Below are 21268 nucleotides of genomic sequence, written 5' to 3'. Positions count from 1 at the left end.
AGAGAGAGAGGTGGGGGGGAGAGAGAGAGAGAGAGAGAGGTGGGGGAGAGAAGAGAGAGGGAGAGGAGAGGGGGGAGAGAGAGAGAGAGGGGGGGGGGAGAGGGAGAGAGAGAGAGAGGTGGGGGGGGAGAGAGAGAGGAGGAGAGGGGGGGGAGAGAGAGAGAGAGAGAGGTGGGGGGGAGAGAGAGAGAGAGGGAGAGGGGGGGGGGAGAGAGAGAGAGAGAGAGAGGTGGGGGGGAGAGAGAGAGAGAGAGAGAGAGAGAGGTGGGGGGGGGGAGAGAGAGAGAGAGAGAGGTGGGGGGGAGAGAGAGAGAGAGAGAGAGAGGGGGGGGAGAGAGGGAGAGAGAGAGAGAGGTGGGGGGGAGAGAGAGAGAGAGAGGGAGAGGGGGGGGGGAGAGAGAGAGAGAGAGGTGGGGGGGGGAGAGAGAGAGAGAGAGGTGGTGGGGGGAGAGAGAGAGAGAGAGGGGGGGGGGGGAGAGAGAGAGAGAGGTGGGGGGGGAGAGAGAGAGAGAGAGAGAGAGAGAGGGGGGGGGAGGGAGAGAGAGAGAGAGGTGGGGGGGAGAGAGAGAGAGAGAGAGAGAGAGAGAGGTGGGGGGGGGAGAGAGAGAGAGAGGTGGGGGGGGAGAGAGAGAGAGAGAGAGAGAGAAAAGAGATGGTGAGCAGCCAAGAGGATGTTGACTGAATTCCAGCATTCATTTGCCCTGACTGACAACAAATAGCAAATCAGCTACACAAAAAAACAGGAATATCATGGTGAGTGAAGCTAATTTAAAAACAACCTCAGACTTATTTATAGGTGCGAGTGAGACAGTTGTGTAGAAATAGCCCCGGCGGAGCTGAAATAGCTCAGCACAGCTGTAGAGCGGATGCCCACACAGGGGAAGGAGACACACGGGAGGATCAGTAACAGAAACTCACTGTCAGCAGGGCTCCATGCATCAACCTGCCATTCCCGGCACAGAGAGGGACAGGGAGGGGCAGGGGAACGACACAGAGAGGGACAGGGGAACAGGGGAACGACACAGAGAGGGACAGGGGAACAGGGGAACGACACAGAGAGGGACAGGGGGACAGGGGAACGGCACAGAGAGGGACAGGGGAACGACACAGAGAGGGACAGGGGAACGACACAGAGAGGGACAGGGGACCGACACAGAGAGGGACAGGGGAACGACACAGAGAGGGACAGGGGAACGACACAGAGAGGGACAGGGGAACGACACAGAGAGGGACAGGGGAACAGGGGACCGACACAGAGAGGGACAGGGGAATGACACAGAGAGAGACAGGGGAACGACACAGAGAGGGACAGGGGAACGACACAGAGAGGGACAGGGGAACGACACAGAGAGGGACAGGGGAACGACACAGAGAGGGACAGGGGAACGACACAGAGAGGGACAGGGAACGACACAGAGAGGGACAGGGGAACGACACAGAGAGGGACAGGGGAACGACACAGAGAGGGACAGGGGAACGACACAGAGAGGGACAGGGGAACGACACAGAGAGGGACAGGGGAACGGCACAGGGAACAGCAATAACAGCAAGTGTTATTAAGCCAACCACAAATTTTACAAGGGGCGTAGGCAGTCACCTGTGCGGCGTGTGGGCTGGTGGCAGGCGGGGTTGTTGTTCTGCGTGGAGCGCGGGGGCGGTTTGGCGCCTCGTCGGCCGCTGCCCCGGGGCCGAACGGTTCTGGTTCCCGCCCCCGCAGGGGGGAGCCAGAGGAGTCCGAGGCGGGCGAGCCTCCCACCGTGTCACAGCCACTCTCCTGCTCCTCGTCTGTCAGGCTGGAATGTTCCGGAAAAGAGTCAGAGAACATTACGCCCACCGCATTCATCCCATTTCACAAGAGGAGGTGCAGAGGAAGGTGGGTGGGGAGAGGTGGAGCAGAGGAAGGGAGAGGTGGGGAGGTGGTGTGGAGGAGGAGAGGAGGGGAGGTCGTGAGGAGGAGAGGAGGTGGGGAGGTCGTGAGGAGGAGGAGAGAAGGGGAGGTCATGTGGAGGAGGAGAGAAGGGGAGGACGTGTGGAGAAGGAGAGGACGGGAGAGGTGGTGTGGAGGAGGAGAGGAGGGGGGGTGGTGTGGAGGTGGGGAGGCTGTGAGGAGGAGAGGTGGGGAGGTTGTGAGGAGGAGAGGAGGGAGGTGGTGTGGAGGAGGAGAGGAGGAGGGGTGGTGTGGAGGAGGAGAGGTGGGTTCACCTGTTGGGCCTCTTGCAGGGGGAGGGGCTGGAGGGGCCGGAGGTGGAGGAGCTGGTGCTCAGAGTGCTGTCGGGGCTGCTGAGGGAGCTGACACGCTCCATGGAGAGAGCCCCTCCACACGCCTCACACCCCGGGTACCCCCGCACCTGAGAGAGAGAGAGGGGGGGGAGGGAGAGAGAGAGAGGGGAGAGGGGGAGAGAGAGAGAGAGAGAGAGAGAGAGAGAGAGAGAGAGGGGAGAGAGGGGGAGAGGAGGGAGAGAGAGAGAGAGCGAGCGGTCAGACACTGCCCCAAAACCCAAAACACCCTGCTTTTGGGCGTCCCGCGGGTGACTTTCTGTCTTTCCGTTCATGCATTCATCCTGGGGGTGTGCACAACAAGCCCTGGCCAATTGGAGCAGTGCCACAGCCAGCCCTGGCCAATGGGAACTGTGACACAGCTAGCCCTGGCCAATTGGAGCAGTAACACAGCCAGCCCTGGCCAATGGGAGCTGTGCCACAGCCAGCCCTGGCCAATGGGAGCTGTGCCACAGCCAGCCCTGGCCAATGGGAGCTGTGCCACAGCCAGCCCTGGCCAATGGGAGCAGTAACACAGCCAGTCCTGGCCAATGGGAGCAGTGACACAGCCAGCCCTGGCCAATGGGAGCAGTGACACAGCCAGCCCTGGCCAATGGGAGCGGGCGCTGGTACTCACTCCCCCAGCGCGTGCCTCTGGGCCGTGTCCTTGTCCGTGGTGCTGATGGTGATGACGCTGACGACAGGGCTCGGCGAATCAGCCATGAGCAGCTCCCCCTGCGGCCGCCGGCCCCCCCGGCCGGCCCGCCCCCGTCTCCGCCGCTGTTTTCGGGAGAGGGCGGGCTCGCCAGGGGCACGCCCCGCCCTGCAGCACCTCGACGCCTCGGGCTCCGCCCCCACGCCGAGGGCCGGCTCCGCCCCCGGCCCGCCCCCCTCCTCCCCCTCGCAGCTCCTCCGGGGGCCCCAGCTCTTCGGGGAGGGGCAGGCCGAGGGCTGGGCACTGGGGCGGGGCCCCAACCCGTTACTCCTGTGGGGAGAGACAGCAGGAGGTCAGGGGTCAGCTTTACTCCCTCCCTCCGTCTCACAGTGAAGGCTGGCAGGCGGGGAGTGGAGCCCCAGAGGCAGAGAGCGGCTCACCTGTCCACACAGGGCATGTTCCTCTGGTTAGCAGCAGACTGGGGCCACACCATGTGTGCGAGGCCTATGCTGATTGGCTGGTGGGCGGACACGGCCATTTGGTTGGTTAGAAGAGGTTGGGGCAACATGGAGCCATAACGGTTGCCGTGGGGACGCACTTTCCTGAAAATGCACAATTGCGGTTGCTTAAGGACACACAATTGCTACTAAAAGAATTACAAAGAAGCATACAGATACATAAACTAATATATGTTGCACATTTTGTTGTCCACATACATTAATTCCATTTCAGATATTACCATGATGTTGATTAAAATCGGAACATTCCACCAGTCATTTCAATGGCAGGAAAATCCAAACTGAAAGTTAAATAATTCAAAAAGCATAAAAGAAAAGTAATGGCACAACCCTATGCAAGTTTCCAGGCGAAAGTTTCCAGCTTACAGTTAGCCCACTAATAAGGACATAAAAAATAGAAAATAGAAAGAGGCATTACTGCAAAAAAATAAAATAAAAATGACATTAGGCAAGAATCTTCTCAGCTGAGACAGAAATGGTGGTGGACAAAGCTTCCCTCATTTGTGCTGAACCACTGCCATTCAGGAAGCACATCAGCACTCCACAATTCTCCACTGGACCACACTGTGGGGCTCCAATGGGCCGAATGTCACTTCACTGCACAGCTTTCCGCACAGCATAGGAAGCAAGCAAAATGTAAGACACCTAAATCCCTGCGTGATATTCAGCAGGCAGGAAGTGTGCAGTTGGACACAAGCAGCTCCCTGCAATTGCACACCGCACACTCCATTTAACTGCACAGTACGCGGCCTTTATTCCAAACGGCTTCACTGGCTGCTGTTATGAGCGTGTGATGTCATGTGACAGTAGACCCTGTTATGAGCGTGTGATGTCATGTGACAGTAGACCCTGACTCACCCCCAGTCCCCCAGTCGCTGTGGGCCCGCCACAGCATCCGAGGCCAGCGTGGTCGCCGCGGGCGGCACCGTGGGCACCTGCTGCCAGGCGGGGACCAGGATCTGCTGCGCCCGATTGGACCACGTCTGCAGCAGGGGGGGGGGGGGGAAGGCCCGGGCTTAACACATGTTTGGCTTAACACATCTAAAGTCTCTATGGTCACTGTTTGGCTTAACACATCTAAAGTCTCTGTGGTCACTGTTTGGCTCAAACACATCTAAAGTCTCTATGGTCACTGTTTGGCTCAAACACATCTAAAGTCTCGATGGTCACTGTTTGGCTCAAACACATCTAAAGTCTCTGTGGTCACTGTTTGGCTCAAACACATCTAAAGTCTCTATGGTCACTGTTTGGCTCAAACAGATCTAAAGTCTCTATGGTCACTGTTTGGCTCAAACAGATCTAAAGTCTCTATGGTCACTGTTTGGCTCGAACACATCTAAAGTCTCTGTGGTCACGGTTTGGCTCAAACATGTCTTAAGACTAGGAGAAATAGGCAACCCTGGTCCTTGAGAGAGTCTCTATGGTCACGGTTTGGCTTAACACATCTAAAGTTTCTGTGGTCATGGTTTGGCTCAAACATGTCTTAAAACTAGGAGAAGTAGGCAACCCTGGTCCTTGAGAGAGTTGATCCTGGTTTTTGCTCCATTCAAACAAAGTACATAATTGGAGTCCTTTTAATTAGTTATAATTAATCAGGTTTAAGAACTGCAGGAGACCATGTAAATGGTAAAAATGGTAAATTGCAGGCATTTATATAGCGCCTTTATCCAAAGCGCTGTACAATTGATACTTCTCCATTCACCCATTCATACACACACTCACACACCGACGGCGATTGGCTGCCATGCAAGGCGCCAACCAGCTCGTCAGGAGCATTTGGGGGTTAGGTGTCAAGGTGCTCAAGGACACTTCGACACAGCCCGGGTGGGGGATCGAACCGGCAACCCTCCAACTGCCAGACGACTGCTCTTACTGCCTGAGCCATGTCACCCCCATGTGCTGGAAGCACTGATAATTTCACAATCAGAATATTCAGCATATTTAATCAATCACTCAGTGATCAAGCTCAGATGGAACACAAAGCAGAAATGTCAGTGGCACTCCAGGAACAGGGTCCCCGCTCTATGTTTGTCTAAAGACGTGTCCAAAACAAGACGTGTGCACAGAATTTAGAGTCACAAAAATGTTGATCTCCATTAAAAAAGGGTCTCGATCAGCAGTGTTAAATCTCAAACCAGTTTCTTTGCTTGGACACCGTTTACCTCTAACCTGCTTTGTGTCTCTACGGTCACTGACCAACCTCCAACATGTTGTTCGTTTCCATGGTCACGGTTATTCCCTATAGCCTGACCCTCACACTCTCACCTCTCCCACATTCCTCATGGAATCTCCCGCGTCTAACCCGTTTACTCACCTGAACATTCGCATGCTGAACATTCTAGACAATACAATGAAAACAACTTAGTTTGAGAACACTGACTTCACTCTTCAAAGGGCTAATGATCTGTGATTGGTCTGCCCGTCTGTCTGTCACTGTTTAAGGACCTGTGGGGTCAGTCTGTCTGCGTCTTGCTCACCTGTGTGATGACCCCTGTGCGGATCTGTAAGGGCTGCAAGGGGGGAGCCTGGTCCATCAGAACCGGGAAGCCCGCCTGTTTGTTTGGGTTGGGCGGCATTCCTGCCAGAGAACAGAAGGGCGGCTTGAGGAGACAAGTCAAGAATGGAGCCAGGGCACAGACATTTTAATCACAGTTTATCTGAATATAAGTTTATCCCAGTGTTCCGGCACAAAATGGCTGCCATGCATCGCATTGGCGAAGGGTGAGGAAGTTTCCCATCTTATCGGTGAAGTGTTCTGAGATCATAAAAGCAGCACAAATAGAATCTCGTATTATTAGCCTTATTACTACAATGGTTATGGTTTAAAAAAAGAAGGGGTGTACCTTGAAGGGTGGTGGGACAGAGGATGAGCGCTTGCTGAAAGGAGTCGTTGCACCCGAACTGAGCGCCTCCTGTCTGCAGCGGCATCCCAGGATGCATCACGGAGGGAGGGGGTGGAGCTAAAGCCTGCAGGCGAAGACAGAGAGAGTCTGAGCCGAACATGGCAACGCATGGGGAAACCTGGGGGAAAACAGAGCTGCACTTCCCCCGGGCCACCTGCAGGTGGCGACATTGTAAACGCTGTGCCTGGGGAGACTGTGGCCAGGCACGGCAGTGTAAATCATGCCCAATCTGAGAGAGCGCTGGGGTTCCCTCGTCCCCGTTCCATAGCCGAATCAAATGACCCTACAGCTGGCACAGGCTCACGGGCGCGTTCGCTCACGGGCGCGTTCGCTGGTGGGGCGACCGGCACACCACCGCACCCTTAAACACGGCCGCGGGACAGTGCGGCCTCTCACTCAGACACGGAGAGCACAGGGACCGTGCTCCAGCATGAGGATGAGCATTACGTCTTTGTGCAAAGCGGCCGGAGCCATCATTTCACATGGCGAATGTGAACCGAACACTGCGATTTGAAAAAGGATGAAAAATAAGGGTGTGAGGTGAACGGCAGACAGGACGGAGACGCTCTTCCAGGGCGTTAGGAGCTCCACTCGCACATGAGCCCAAATCAATGAAAACCCAGAGATGCGTATCGATCAAACTAAGACTGTCAATTAATTTAATTAATTTTTTGTTGTTGTTTCTTTTTTTTCCTGTTTAACAGTAGAGCAGAACAGCACAGCGGAACAGAACAGCACAGCGGAAAAGAACAGAATAGAACAGCACAGCGGAACAGAACAGAACAGCGGAGCAGAACAGCACAGCGGAACAGAACAGTAACGGAACAGAACAGAAACGGAACAGAACAGTAACGGAACAGTACAGTAATGGAACAGCACAGTAACGAAACAGCACAGTAACGGAACAGCACAGTAACGGAACAGCACAGTAACGGAACAGCACAGTAACGGAACAGCACAGTAACGGAACAGCACAGTAACGGAACAGAACAGTAACGGAACAGTACAGCAACGGAACAGCACAGTAACGGAACAGCACAGTAACGGAACAGTACAGCAACGGAACAGTACAGTAATGGAACAGAACCGTAACGGAACAGAACAGTAACGGAACAGAACCGTAATGGAACAGCAGAGGTGCGGTGCGTACCTGAGTGTGCACGGGGCCCATCTTATTGAAAGCCGCGGTCAGGTTTGCAGCGTTGCTGGAGGTGACCGGTCTCATGAAGGGGGTCTTATTGCGGTTCATGGAGTCGTAGGCGTTGGGGTGCGGCCTGCACACGTCCATGATGTGGAAACATGATTTCACACTGCGGGGGGAGGGAGGAGGAGCCACGGAGCATCAGAAGCAGAGCAGACCCGCTATGAGCCCAACCCGCCAGAGACATGGGCCTCTCACTGAGGCCAGGAAACAGGGCGCTGCTCACATTTTCCAGCTGCTACCCCTGCACTGAAAGTTTGGTCAAATATACCGACAAGTTAAATATTCACTAAGAATAAGGGCCCAAATCCAGCTCTCCCAACGCTGCATCTGTATGCTTCACACGTCCCCGAGTTATAGCTTTTTGCGTGGTTACAGTTATCAGGCAGGGATCAGCGTGTGGGAAATCTCCAACAGTCCCCACATTTGAATACATGGGGACATTTTCACACAGGCTGAGGAAGGGGTGGGGGGGGGGGGTACTGTCTGCAGGGGGTGGGGGGGCAGGAGAGGACGTACTGGTTGCTGTGGGGGAAGTCGAGGAGGTGCTGCATGGTGACGAAGGGGTGCTTCAGGGCCTCGGCTGGGGCGATCCTCTTCTCGGCATCGATCAACAACATGGTCTTCAGCAAAGACACAAACTCTCTGCGGTCCGCCTTCTCCACCAACGAGTCACTGCCTTCCAGATTCATCACCAGATTCACCTGCAAGGAGACCCGCCAGACATGAGCCTTCAGGAACCACACACGAGCCCCCAGAAACCACACAAGAGAAGTATTTGAATCCAAAACAACGACACGGTTCGTCCTGAACTGAGCAGATCGAGCTTGAAGACATGATGCATCCCAAGCAAAATCCTGCCTGAACTTTCTTGCCGTAAAACAGTTTTGCTAAACGTTTTGTGCTGAAATAAACATGGTATGCCCTGTGTTTGAGTGAAATGAACACGCCTTCCATCTGGGGCTGTGGCGGTACTCACGTGCGCTATGTCATCCAAACAGCTGAAGATGTACTTCCTGGCCTCTTTTGACTTCATGCCCGTCTCTGCCTCGTGCTCCTCCGCCGTCTACAGAAACGGGACGAGGGGGCGGAGTCAGCCGCGCCCGGCTACAAAAACACCCCGCCGCAAGCCCTGCTTTTACCGCTCAAACCGGGACAGTGACAAAAACTAAACCAGCAACTTCTGTCCCTGATTCTGCAGGTCTTCAGGAGCTGGGGCACACTGCATTCCTCTCCCTGCTCTCGCGGCGTTTTCTTACCGCGTTAAAAGTCGTTTTGTAAGTTGCCTTGGCTAAACGCATTTGGGGCCTGCCTTTGGGGTCCCATTGGGGCGTTGGGTAGGGCTGATTTTGGGGTCTTTGGGGCCCGATTGGGGCGTGAGGTAGGCTGGATTCCGGGGTCTTTGGGGCCCGATTGGGGCGTGGGGTAGGCCTGATTCTGGGGTCTTTGGGGCCAGATTGGGGCGTAGGGTAGGCCTGATTTTGGGGCGGTGCGGCTCACCTTCAGCCTCCAGGCTGCATACGGAGAGTCCGACTCCCTGCAGAAGAAGCGAGACGTCTTCGTCCCCACGTTCAGCAGCTGCTCACCCGGCAACCCCTGAGTCTGAGAGATGTAGCGAATCTGTCAGAGAGAGAGAGAAAGAGAGAGAGAGAGAGAGAGAGAGAGGGGGGAGCGGGCGAGAGAGAGAGAGAGGGAGAGAAAGAGGGAAAGAATAGAGAGAGAGAATAAGGGCCATTATATTTGAGGCCCACAGCCTTCCCAGTTGGTTTTACTAACAAACGCACACAAACCTCCCCCCACCTCCCCAACATACAGCCCCCCAACACACAAATTCTGGAGTGGGGCTCGTTCGGTGTGAAATTCGGGAGTGGGGCTCGTTCGGTGTGAAATTCGGGAGTGGGGCTCGTTGGGGGGGATATACGCAGGCTCCGGGTTATTGGGCGCTCAGTCTCAGGTGGAAGGGCTGGTGACGTCACTGGTGTGTGGGTGTGGGCCAGAACTCTCATTAGCGCCAGGCTGCCATTTCGGGCGGGGGCGTAGAGTTCAGCCTTTCAGAATCTCAACCGTCTCCCTGGGACACAGGGGCGTAATCCCACCACTTTAATCCAAAACCAGGGCAAGGACAAAGAGATTTATACGGGCTAGCGGTCATCGTGTTACTACCCCCGCACGTACATGTGCACATGCACACACAGGGATAGTCACACACACATATAAGGTTGTGTGACTGAATCTCTCGAACACACACACTATTTCCCTTTCACTTACACACACAAATAAGGCCATACATGCACACCTACGAACAGGGATACAGACACACACAAAAGAGGTTACACGAACCGACAAATCACACACGCACGCTCACGCAAACAGGGAAGGCACAACAGACGTGCACCCCTAAATGCACACATGTATACAGACAATCACAGGGATACACAAGTACACACACACACAGGCATACACACGCACACATAAATTAAGCACAAGTGAGGACCCTTTTCTGTGGCTCAGTCACTCGGTATGACCTCGGCTCAGCCACTCTGTATGACCGCGGCTCAGCCACTCTGTATGACCGCGGCTCAGTCACTCTGTATGACCGCGGCTCAGTCACTCTGTATGACCGCGGCTCAGTCACTCTGTATGACCCTGGCCCAGTCATTCTGTATGACCGCAGCTCAGTTACTCTGTATGACCGCGGCTCAGTCAGTGGCTCAGTCACCCTGTATGACCGCGGCTCAGTCGCTCTGTATGACCGCAGCTAAGTCACCCCGTGTGACTGAGAGCCTCAGCAGGACTGAGGTAGCTGCACCCTTGTGTTGCTGAATGGTGCTGTGAGCCTGGCAGCAGTGTTCCCCTGGGCTCACATGAACACACAATGCATTGGTCTTATTCCGTGCATTCATTATTCACACAAATCTAATCACACTGCAGCCCTGTAGAGTGACAGCTCCACAAACAATCCGCCCGCCCCAAATCAGCAGTTCTTACACAAATCATGGTCCTCAGCAGTTCTTACACAAATTCTGCTTTAGTTCACAAGTTATGACACTCAAGTTAGATCCAGAACCAGGTCAAAGAACATATTGGAAATATTGTACTCTGTTACACTCCTTTTCACAGTTTTTTGACACTAAAAATAAATGTCTTTACAAAATTAACAAAATTATCACGACTATGTTTTAGGTTAGGAATATGCTCAGAGGAAATTCTCAGAGCCCTGAATGTCTCAAATTTTGTCTGAAAAATTGGTCCTCTTGGTTGGCTCAGTTGCACCAGGCAAGATCAATCCAGCACAGAAAAGTATTTGAATCCAAAAGGATTACTTAACTGGTGGAAAGTTAGCGTTTCAGACAGTCGTGGTCATGGCAGCAGGTATTCCCTCAGCGTAAAAGGCGCAGTGCATATACACATTGAGGTCTGGGCACTTGGGCCCCATGTACAACATGAGAGATGTTCTCCTGGGTCACTTACGCAAGCCACATATCAACTGAGGCAACCAGAGGTGGAAAGTTCAGGGGTCAGAGAGTAAAAGGCCTGCCAACTGTTTTTTTCTTCCCATGAACTCATCCAGCTGATTTCAATAATTAGTTCCCCCTCCTGGCAGAAAAATCTTGCTAATTAGCAAACGTGTTGAGTGGAACAAAACTGTGGGGAGGACTTTGACATTCTGAATCTCGATTTCCCACCTCTGCCTACAACCAACCGTCAACCACGTTCACAAGAAACCCTTTGGTAAGGAGTCATTACTAATACATACTCAGAGCTAGCCAGTATGGCCTTGTGCATGAACCTTACTTCACACTTGTATAAAACTCATCAGTGCTCATGTGTCAGTTTTACCCTCTGTAAGACTGAAGTCATGAAGGAACTTCAAGTGCAATCTGAATAAATTCTGCACCTCCACACCTCCATTAGGGACTGCGCTCCCCCATATCACGCTTTGTTCGAAATAATCATCGGACGGCGATTAAGCAATCAAATCAACGAAGAGGAGACTCGGCGAGCCAGAATGAAAAGCTTCTCTCTGCAGCACGGGGGCAGGCCGGGGGACGCGGTGGGGGACAGAGGGTGACAAGCAAGACACATCCTCAAAGGCTTCTTTAATCTCTGCTGGAGCGAGACACGGTTCAGGGCCTACGCCCGGCTTGGTCTGTCAGCCTGGGATTACCTGGAGATGAGTTCAAACGCTGGCCTGGCACAAGCCTCCAGATACAGGAGAACACAATCACTACTGACCCCTGAATCCTGTACAGCACAGAAACTACTGACCCCTGAATACTGGAGAACACAATCACTACTGACCCCTGGATCCTGGAGAACACAGACACTACTGACCCCAGAATGCCGTAAGACACAGACACTACTGATAAGTACAGACATTTACCTCTGAATCCTGGAGAATACAGCCACTACTAACCCCTGAATGCTGTAAGGCACAGATACTACTGACCCCAGAATGCTGTAAGGCACAGACACTACTGATAAGTGCAGACATTTACCCCTGAATCCTGGAGAATAAAGCCACTACTAACCCCTGAATCCTGGAAAACACAGACACTACTGACCCCTGAATGCTGTAAGGCACAGACACTACTAACCCCTGAATGCTGTAAGGCACAGACACTACTGACAGCTGAATCCTGTACAAGGCACTGCCTAAACCACCTGCATGTGCTGTGTGACAGCAACCAGATATCTACATGCATCCCCTGCTGAAAAACATACATACCATACGGACCGATACAGCGCTTACATTCAGTTAAAAATAACACAAATTCAGGCGAGCTGGCAAGTGGCTCATCCTTTGAAGACACTGTTCTGGAGTGTGGACAGGCCTCACGGTCTGGGTTCGAATACAGGCCAGACCAGTGCTGACTACGGCCAGTAGCCCCTGCAGGGCTGCCAGCTGGTGAAACTGGGCAGACAGGCGTAGAGATCAGAGCAGAGATTGTGCATTCCACACCGGGGAGGGAGGCGTGGAAAGAGCTAAAACAAAATGAAGCACACCCCAATGCCTGAAAATTCACACGCTTACAACGTGGGGGTACGGTCAAGATCACAACGTGGGGGTACGGTCAAGATCACAGCGACGGTCAGGGCGGACTTCTGGGATGATTAAGCAAAGCAGGCCTCCGGCCAGTTTCCCAGCAAAAAAAATAAAAACCTAAAAAAGAGCAAACCTGCAGTGCTGCCTGTGCTGGAGTGCGTGTGGGGAGGGGGAAGACGGACCGCAGTCTCACGACAGAAACAGGAGCGCCGGGCCACGATGGGGAACACTCTTCCTGGGTAGCCTATATGTTCGGGTTTGACCGGGTTTTTCCCCCAGAGTTATTCCTGCTACAAGCCAGCCACGGTGCAGGAGTGCGGGGCGGACGTTCCTCACCCTCCAGCACAACGTGTTTCCCATGAGTCTCCAGCAGAAAGAGCCACGGCCATACACTTAAATCACCCTGGCCCGATCTTGACCCCCTCAATCCCAAGAGTGCCATATGGCCGGGTCAACCTTTTCAGTCAATCAACATGGCTGCTATACAATTGTTTTGAGCCCCTATTAAAACCCGACACCATTTTCTCAACCAAAGCCAAAGCCCCATGGGATTTGGGCGGAGCCACTTCATACTGGGCCTGGGACTGAGAGGGCTGAACAAGTTTAGGTTAAGCAACGCAGCCATTCGGCACCAGAGGACAGCCCTCATTGGGGGGGGTTTGGGGGGAACGTCCACAGAGGGGCTCCTGAGATGGCCCCACTCCCCAGTAAATGGTGTGGTGGTGTAGCAGGATTTTTGGGGTTCCCAGTGTGCATGGCGAGAGGGTAGAGTTATAAATACATAGTGCTGCGGGATGTGCAACAGGACCCAGGCCTGGTGTGGCAGCCAAGAGCGGTCAGCAAAGTGCTGGGCACCCGGCTTGGCCCCTGGACGACACCCCACACTGAGCAGAAGTTCTGCTAAGCCCTCCTCTAAAGCCCCGCTAACAGAGTTAAATGGAGAGAGCTGAAGAACAAACATAATAACTCACTCCCATTTCAGTAGGGGCACTTGCTAATCCAAAAGCACAGCTAATGCAGAGAACCCGCAGAGCACAGCTAATGCTAATGCAGAGAACACAGCTAATGCCAATGCAGAGAACACAGCTAATGCTAATGCAGAGAACACAGCTAATGCCAATGCAGAGAACACAGCTAATGCAAATGCAGAGAACACAGCTAATGCCAATGCAGAGAACACAGCTAATGCTAATGCAAAGAGCACAGCTAATGCTAATGCAAAGAGCACAGCTAATGCTAATGCAAAGAGCACAGCTAATGCTAATGCAGAGAGCACAGCTAATGCTAATGCATCTAACCCAAACGGCATAGCTAATGCTAATGCAGAAAGCACAGCTAATGCCATTGCAGAACGCACAGCTAATATGAATGCATTGCACAGCTCATGATAATGCAAATAGCACAGCTAATGCAGAGAGGAGAGCTAATGCTAATGCAGAGAGCACAGCTAATGCTAATGCAGAGAGCACAGCTAATGCTAATGCAGAGAACACAGCTAACGCTAATGCAGAGAGAACAGCTAATGCTAATGCAGAGAGCACAGCTAACGCTAATGCAGAGAGAACAGCTAATGCTAATGCAAAGAGCACAGCTAATGCTAATGCAGAGAACACAGCTAACGCTAATAAAGAGAGAACAGCTAATGCTAATGCAGCTAACCCAGACAGCACAGCTAATGCTACTACTAACACTAGCCAAATCCCTCGTCCCCAAGTGCAACGGGAGGCCAGGGTGATTCTCCCCTGCGGAGAGCAGCCGGCCTTCGAGCCGGTCCTCAGGAGCTAAGAGTCTCTAAACGAGCTCGCTCTCATTTCCCCATGTGAAATCTATTGTTTTCTATGTTTTTTTTCCCTGAACAAAATCAAACCGGCGGGAATTAGCATCATCCACCAAGCTGGGGGGAGTCACGCGAGGCATGAAACAAAACCACAAAATGAGAGTGGTTTCCACGAGGCGCTTGTGAAATCGACACCGGGCTGAGCTGCAGGGAGGGCAGCAGGAGTGGGATTGGGGGGCCACAACTCCCCGAGAGCACATCGCTTTAGATCAGCCGGAAATCCCTCAATCTGCAGCCCCGGGGTTACAGTGCAGCAACCTACCCCTCACCCCCAGCGCTAATCCCATCAGGGCCTCCCAGCAGGAGGGGGGCACACACCCCAAAACTGCTTTAAAAAGGAGAGACTAGAGGAGGCAGTTTAGGCCGACTGCTCCAGGCACCCAGCCACTATAAACGAATCTTCCTTCAAAGAAAGAGAATTCCTTCCCGAGGGGGAAGGGAGCAGATTCCGAAACATAGTGCATTATGGGGTATGTGTAACAGTGTGGGGTATGTGATAGTGTGGAGTATGTGTGACAGTGTGGGGTATGTGTGACAGTGTGGGGTAGGTGACAGTGTGGAGTATGTGTAACAGTGAGGGGTATGTGTGACAGTGTGGGGTAGGTGTAACAGTGTGGGGTATGTGATAGTGTGGAGTATGTGTGACAGTGTGGGGTATGTGTGACAGTGTGGGGTATGTGTAACAGTGAGGGGTATGTGTGACAGTGTGGGGTATGTGTGACAGTGTGGGGTAGGTGACAGTGTGGAGTATGTGTAACAGTGAGGGGTATGTGTGACAGTGTGGGGTAGGTGTAACAGTGTGGGGTATGTGATAGTGTGGAGTATGTGTGACAGTGTGGGGTATGTGTGACAGTGTGGGGTATGTGTAACAGTGAGGGGTATGTGTGACAGTGTGGGGTAGGTGTGACAGTGTGGGGTAGGTGTGACAGTGTGGAGTATGTGTAACAGTGTGGGGTATGTGATAGTGTGGAGTATGTGTAACAGTGTGGGGCATGTGATAGTGTGGGGTATGTGTAACAGTGTGGGGTATGTGATAGTGTGGGGTATGTGTAACAGTGTGGGGTATGTGATAGTGTGGAGTATGTGTAACAGTGTGGGGCATGTGATAGTGTTGGGTATGTGTAACAGTGTGGGGTACAGAGACTGTCAGCAGGCAGAAGTAATCACACAGCCGAGCAGATGGCGAGGGGAACTCTTACCTGATCGTACTCCAGAGCACCAGGGTAGAGCGGCCAGCCCAGGAACAGCTCAGCGATCACACAGCCCAGGGACCACACGTCTATGGCTTCACAAAAGGCCAGCCCTAGAATGACCTCTGGGGCCCTGGGGAGGAGACAGACAAGACCAAACTCAACACTGTGGACAGAGGCCAAACCCAACACTGTGGACAGAGGCCAAACCCAACACTGTGGACAGAGGCCAAACCCAACACTGTGGACAGAGGCCAAACCCAACACTGTGGACAGAGGCCTTCACTGCAAACTCATTCAAACGCTGCCATGGAGAGGCACTGGGGCGCAGGCGGTTCTCATCAAGCTCGATGTACTGTGACTGTTTCAAAAACTAATGAAGTTCAAAATCACTCCTTTCCTCAGGACTGGATACAAGCGCTTGTCCCGAGGTGACGAACACGTGCTCCAAACACGGGAGACACTAGACTCCAAGCGAGACGTACCCAGGTTACAGAAACACACACAAGACGCTTTGCTTTGATGGACGGCACAGTGCAGCCTCACAACAAGCACGTTAGCGAGATGTTTGGGAAAGCAGGTTAGACCAGGAACATGTCAGACCCCGTTACTCCCGTTCGCTCTGCAGGTACAGGGTAGAGGCACATAAGTGCCCCGGGTTTGGACCTCACCCAGAGCCAGCCTGGTGCTACGGCTCGGCAGTAATGAACCCACTCTAGAGACACAGCAACGCACCTCTCCGTCATTCATTTCACCGTCAATGAAACTACCCCCTGGAAAGCAGAAAATCGGCCTGCTAGAGGAGGCTTTGGGAAATAAGGCTGTGAGAAAATGTGCAGCCAGGCGGGGTGCAGCATGTGGGACAGTCAACTCGAGCCATAATAGAGTCCCACGGACACGAGCTATAATGGAGTCCCCTCACGTGGGCAGGGGTTCAATCCCTACTGTGGCACCTTCCGAGCGGTGGAGCCTTCTCCAACTCTCACCATCTCTGCTTCCTACTACTACAAACAAACTCTCACCATCTCTGCTTCCTACTTCTACAAACAAACTCTCACCATCTCTGCTTCCTACTTCTACAAACAAACTCTCACCATCTCTGCTTCTTACTTCCACAAACTCTCACCATCTCCGCTTCCTACTTCCACAAACTCTCACCATCTCCGCTTCCTACTTCCACAAACTCTCACCATCTCCGCTTCCTACTTCTACAAACAAACTCTCACCATCTCTGCTTCTTACTTCCACAAACTCTCACCATCTCCGCTTCCTACTTCCACAAACTCTCACCATCTCCGCTTCCTACTTCCACAAACTCTCACCATCTCTGCTTCCTACTTCTACAAACAAACTCTCACCATCTCTGCTTCCTACTTCTACAAACAAACTCTCACCATCTCTGCTTCCTACTTCTACAAACAAACTCTCACCATCTCTGCTTCTTACTTCTACAAACTCTCACCATCTCTGCTTCCTACTTCTACAAACAAACTCTCACCATCTCTGCTTCCTACTTCTACAAACAAACTCTCACCATCTCTGCTTCCTACTACTACAAACAAACTCTCACCATCTCTGCTTCCTACTTCCACAAACAAACTCTCACCATCTCTGCTTCCTACTTCTACAAACTCTCACCATCTCTGCTTCCTACTTCTACAAACAAACTCTCACCATCTCTGCTTCCTACTTCTACAAACTCTCACCATCTCTGCTTCCTACTTCTACAAACAAACTCTCACGATCTCTGCTTCCTACTTCTATAAATGAAGCAAAAACATATGAAAGGAGGGCAGGCTGTCTGTTTTCCTTTAAAGAAACAAAAAAGCCAAAAAGCACACACAAAAAACAAAGCCTAACTCAATGAGCACGACTGCTTTTGAACAAGCTGTAATTTCACGTGTCTAGACTGGGCCGAACTGTTTGAAGCTATTCTAAATTTGCCAGAAATGGCGAAGCTGCCAAAAGTAATGGTGGGGAAAGGGCTGGACAAGTGCTCTGTTAAGCGTGCAGATTTCTCGTGCCACACGGAGGTGGGGGAGAGGCGTGTTCTTTCATCTAAAAACATTTGCCAGCTTTATTTAGCCTGTCTGCAGGGGAACCTCATCCCCCAGATGGGAGGAAAGCCTCTCTTGCATCAACAGATATTTTCATTTTCTCCCCTGACGACAGCGAGTTACAGCAGGGAGGGAGGGACAGAGGGAGGCAGGGGTAGGTGGGTGGGACGGACAGAGGGGTAGGAGCCCTTGGCAGAGGACTGGGTGTAAGGCTGGAGGTCACGGGAGCAAGAGCGGCGGTCAGAGTAAGTAAGAGCGTTTAGCGGAGAGCAAGGTATAAGTGAGAGGAGTCTGCTCCAGAAAAAGAAGTTAGGAGTGGTAACGCTGACAGGGCCCAGGATCCAGCCTCAGCAGCTGCAGGGAGACACACCTACAGCTCTGACACCGGGCCTTGCATTCACTCAAACGCATTTCAGGGACGGGGAAGCAGCCCTGTTTTTATAATGCACATGTAGTCCTACTGACGCTTTCATGTCTCCAGCACCCCTGCAACACGCTGCCACGGCAACACGCCCCCACGGCAACAACCCATCACAGTAACACGCCCCCACGGCAACACGCCCCCACGGCAACAACCCATCACAATAACACGCCCCCACGGCAACACGCCCCCATGGCAACAACCCGTCACGGCAGCCTGAACAGCCAGCCATTTTAAAGTCGGCCCACAATTAAGACCTTGAGGAAAAATCACCAGAGGACGTCCGATTACATAGCTTAATTAAACATTTCACACAAACGTTTCAGTAACGCCAATCCGCAGAGAGCGGGAGAGAACGAAATGCACGATTAACCGTTTCATGCCGCTATGGAAACGAGCGGAAGGCCAGACAATATGCAGACGCTGTACAGAAGTACATCTGACCCTCAGAATACCCATCCTATTTATAAGACTTAAATCCTCCCGGAGGGCCAAAAGGCTCAGTACACTGCTGGTCACCTAAAACAGAGACACAGGATTTAATAGCCACAAGCCGGCAAAAAAAAAAAAAAAAACATTCCAGCTGGTACATATTGTACGGCCCCGCCTTGCTGCATCGTCACTGGCCTGACTTCAGCCACACAAATGATTTCAAAAAGCATCGCAAAAGGTACTGATAAAAACAGGCCCTCTAAAGAACTGATAAGCATTCAGGTCCACGGTCTGGACAGATCCTTTGCTTGCTCACACCTGAATGTGATGTGAATCCTTTGAACAGCTCCGTTTTCTTTGGGAACGGTCCCAAAGCAGGCTGGAGGAAGGTGCAGGAGGCCGAATGGCATGAAGATGGGGTCACATCGGGGTGGCCTCGACCCTCTCTTGAAGTCCTTCTTTCGGTAAGCGATGATCCGCAAGCGTGCATCCTGAAGGAGCACACTGCCACACGTCAACGCTGTGTAAAAACACGAAAGGCCGGAAAAAGCACCCCTGGCACTGACCCCGGCCAACAGACACCGTGTCCGAGGCACTGACCCCTGGCCAACAGACACCGTGTCCGAGGCGCTGACCCCCGGCCAACAGACACTGTGTCTGAGGCGCTGACCCCCGGCCAACAGACGCCATGTACGAGGCGCTGACCCCCGGCCAACAGACGCCATGTACGAGGCGCTGACCCCTGGCCAACAGACGCCGTGTCCGGGGCACTGACCCCTGGCCAACAGACGCCGTGTCCGGGGCACTGACCCCTGGCCAACAGACGCCGTGTCCGGGGCACTGACCCCTGGCCAACAGACGCCATGTATGAGGAACTTTGGATAAGGACGTCTGCTGAATGCCTGAATATGATAAAATAATTGCAATGTTTCCTTGAAAAGTCACTGGCTGGCCCAGAACACAAGTGGACTCCCCTCATGCCGTCATTGGTCAAAGGCTAGTTCTAGCATTCTCACGCCATCTCTGCGGGCCAAGGAGACCAAAGCACCGCCCAAAGGAGCAACTGCCCTCACCTTCACCCGGAGCACGAACACCACCAGGGTGAGTATGAGTGTGTCCCCCCCGCTCGGAATCTGAGACATTTTTCAGCTCACAAAAAGGTAAAAAATAAAAACAGAAAGACCTGGTGGCTTCAACAGGACAGGGCTGTGGGTGCTAGACTGGGCCTCAAGACTGGGCCTCAAGACTGGAGTGAGCTCATCGGCTGGGACCCCAGAGCCCACAGTGACGGACCCAGTCAGCCTTGCATCTTGGGCGGGTGGGTTTAAGGTAGCGAAGATGAATTAGGCAGCCACAGCATTAGCATCTCCCAACAATGCCCTGGTATGAAGCCGCCATTAGTGAAAGATACCCTCTCCTCTTTTCTGAGAAGGAAAAAGATCAAAAGGGGACTAAAACTTATTGGGTTAGTTCACCCTACCATTCAGCCGAGGCAAGAGCACTAAGGCTTTTCCCAGTTTTACCGAAATCCCTGCACATCTGCTCCAGCAGAAATGCAGAACTACCCTTTCTTCCATTCCCTGCGCTGTTATAATTAACGTCAGGCTATGTTCAGATTCTGCGGGCGCAGCTGAAACGTGTGCGTTCCCGAACATTAGCCTCCCTGCAGCGTAGGCGGAGTAGCAGGCCCATCGGAGCGCATGGAAGAGGAACCAAAGAAACACTATCGAGCTGAAACAGGCTGCAGCGGGTCAGGTCACCATGGAAACGCTGGTTACCACGGCAGTGTCCGGTGACGCACGCTCACCATTAAACCAGCAATTAAACTGCCTGATGACAACAGCTGAGCCTACTTCAATAACAACATTGTTCAGCAAATAAATGAACTGCCCTTTTACCCGTATTACCCACGTATTCAGCACGGGGGGTTTTACGCAACAACTGAAAGAGGGCACGTGGGCCTCGTACTCCCTCCTGAAAACACACAGACAATATGAAAACACAAGTGAGCAAGCAGAATTATTTTTGCGGACCAGCAAGGAATGGCACGACCCCGGCCCTTATCTTCTCAGAGCCCCATGAGTGTTTGTTTGATGGGTTTAGTCATTTTAAGTGAAGATCCACTGTACTGTTTTGCATTACATTCCATTATCGGCATTTGGCAGACGCTCTTATCCAGAGCTTCGTACAGTTGATTAGACTAAGCAGGAGACAATCCTTGCCTGGAGCGATGCAGGGTTAAGGGCCTTGCTCAAGGGCCCAACGGCTGTGCGGATCTTATTGTGGCTACACCGGGAATAGAACCACCGACCTTGCGTGTCCCAGTCATGTACCTTAACCACTACACTACAGGCCGCCCCAGTATAATTTTGTTACAGGCACTCAAGAAAAGGCAGCCTTTGTAGAAATGGAAAATAGAAATGGTAAAAACACAGTTTTAAAAGTAACAAAACTCCCCGACATTAAATTATCACCATCGTACATCCTGCCTGGATCAGTGCTTATGCTGAATCGAGGATAACATGCAAACAGAAAGGAAATGGCCTATCAGGACACAGAATCAGAGGATACCAGATCTTGCACTTTAACCAGACTGCTTGCAGGAAATAAACTAAGCACAGCATGAAAAAAAGTAAACAAAATTTTTTTTTATTTTTTTTATTAACTTTAAAATTAAATATTGCTTTAAAAAAATGTTTGTGGAAGACAGTGACAGTGTTTATAGTATTTGTGGGAATGTGTATTTACATT

The 21268-nt window shown here is 52.4% G+C and overlaps 2 protein-coding genes across 3 annotated transcripts in view; both read right to left on the bottom strand.

Annotated features, from left to right (window-relative positions):
* The window catches only part of LOC133111110 (homeodomain-interacting protein kinase 3-like), a 5968-nt gene extending 4129 nt beyond the window's left edge, over nt 1-1839 (bottom strand). The window contains exons 1-2 of the mRNA XM_061221265.1: nt 1835-1839; nt 1598-1749 (exon numbers count right to left, since the gene is read on the bottom strand). Coding sequence (XP_061077249.1) covers nt 1598-1749; nt 1835-1839 — 157 coding nt within the window. The remainder of the gene's footprint in view (nt 1-1597; nt 1750-1834) is intronic.
* LOC133111188 (homeodomain-interacting protein kinase 3-like) overlaps nt 1654-21268 on the bottom strand; it is a 55274-nt gene continuing 35659 nt past the window's right edge. Inside the window, exons 4-15 of one of the 2 annotated variants that reach the window (XM_061221353.1) lie at nt 15617-15740; nt 9034-9153; nt 8513-8599; nt 8053-8237; nt 7483-7642; nt 6273-6396; nt 5907-6007; nt 4288-4412; nt 3352-3513; nt 2894-3241; nt 2203-2348; nt 1654-1793 (exon numbers count right to left, since the gene is read on the bottom strand). In XM_061221353.1, coding sequence (XP_061077337.1) covers nt 2261-2348; nt 2894-3241; nt 3352-3513; nt 4288-4412; nt 5907-6007; nt 6273-6396; nt 7483-7642; nt 8053-8237; nt 8513-8599; nt 9034-9153; nt 15617-15740 — 1624 coding nt within the window. In that variant the 3' untranslated portion in view covers nt 1654-1793; nt 2203-2260. Of the gene's footprint in view, nt 1794-2202; nt 2349-2893; nt 3242-3351; nt 3514-3650; nt 3711-4287; nt 4413-5906; nt 6008-6272; nt 6397-7482; nt 7643-8052; nt 8238-8512; nt 8600-9033; nt 9154-15616; nt 15741-21268 lie in introns of those variants that run through there. The other variant, XM_061221354.1, reaches the window with a different exon arrangement.

The sequence above is a fragment of the Conger conger genome, chromosome 15 (genome assembly GCF_963514075.1).
Source record: "Conger conger chromosome 15, fConCon1.1, whole genome shotgun sequence".
Lineage (NCBI taxonomy): Eukaryota > Metazoa > Chordata > Actinopteri > Anguilliformes > Congridae > Conger > Conger conger.
Note: the sequence above shows the minus strand (reverse complement) of the source record. Positions and strands in the feature narration are given on the sequence as shown.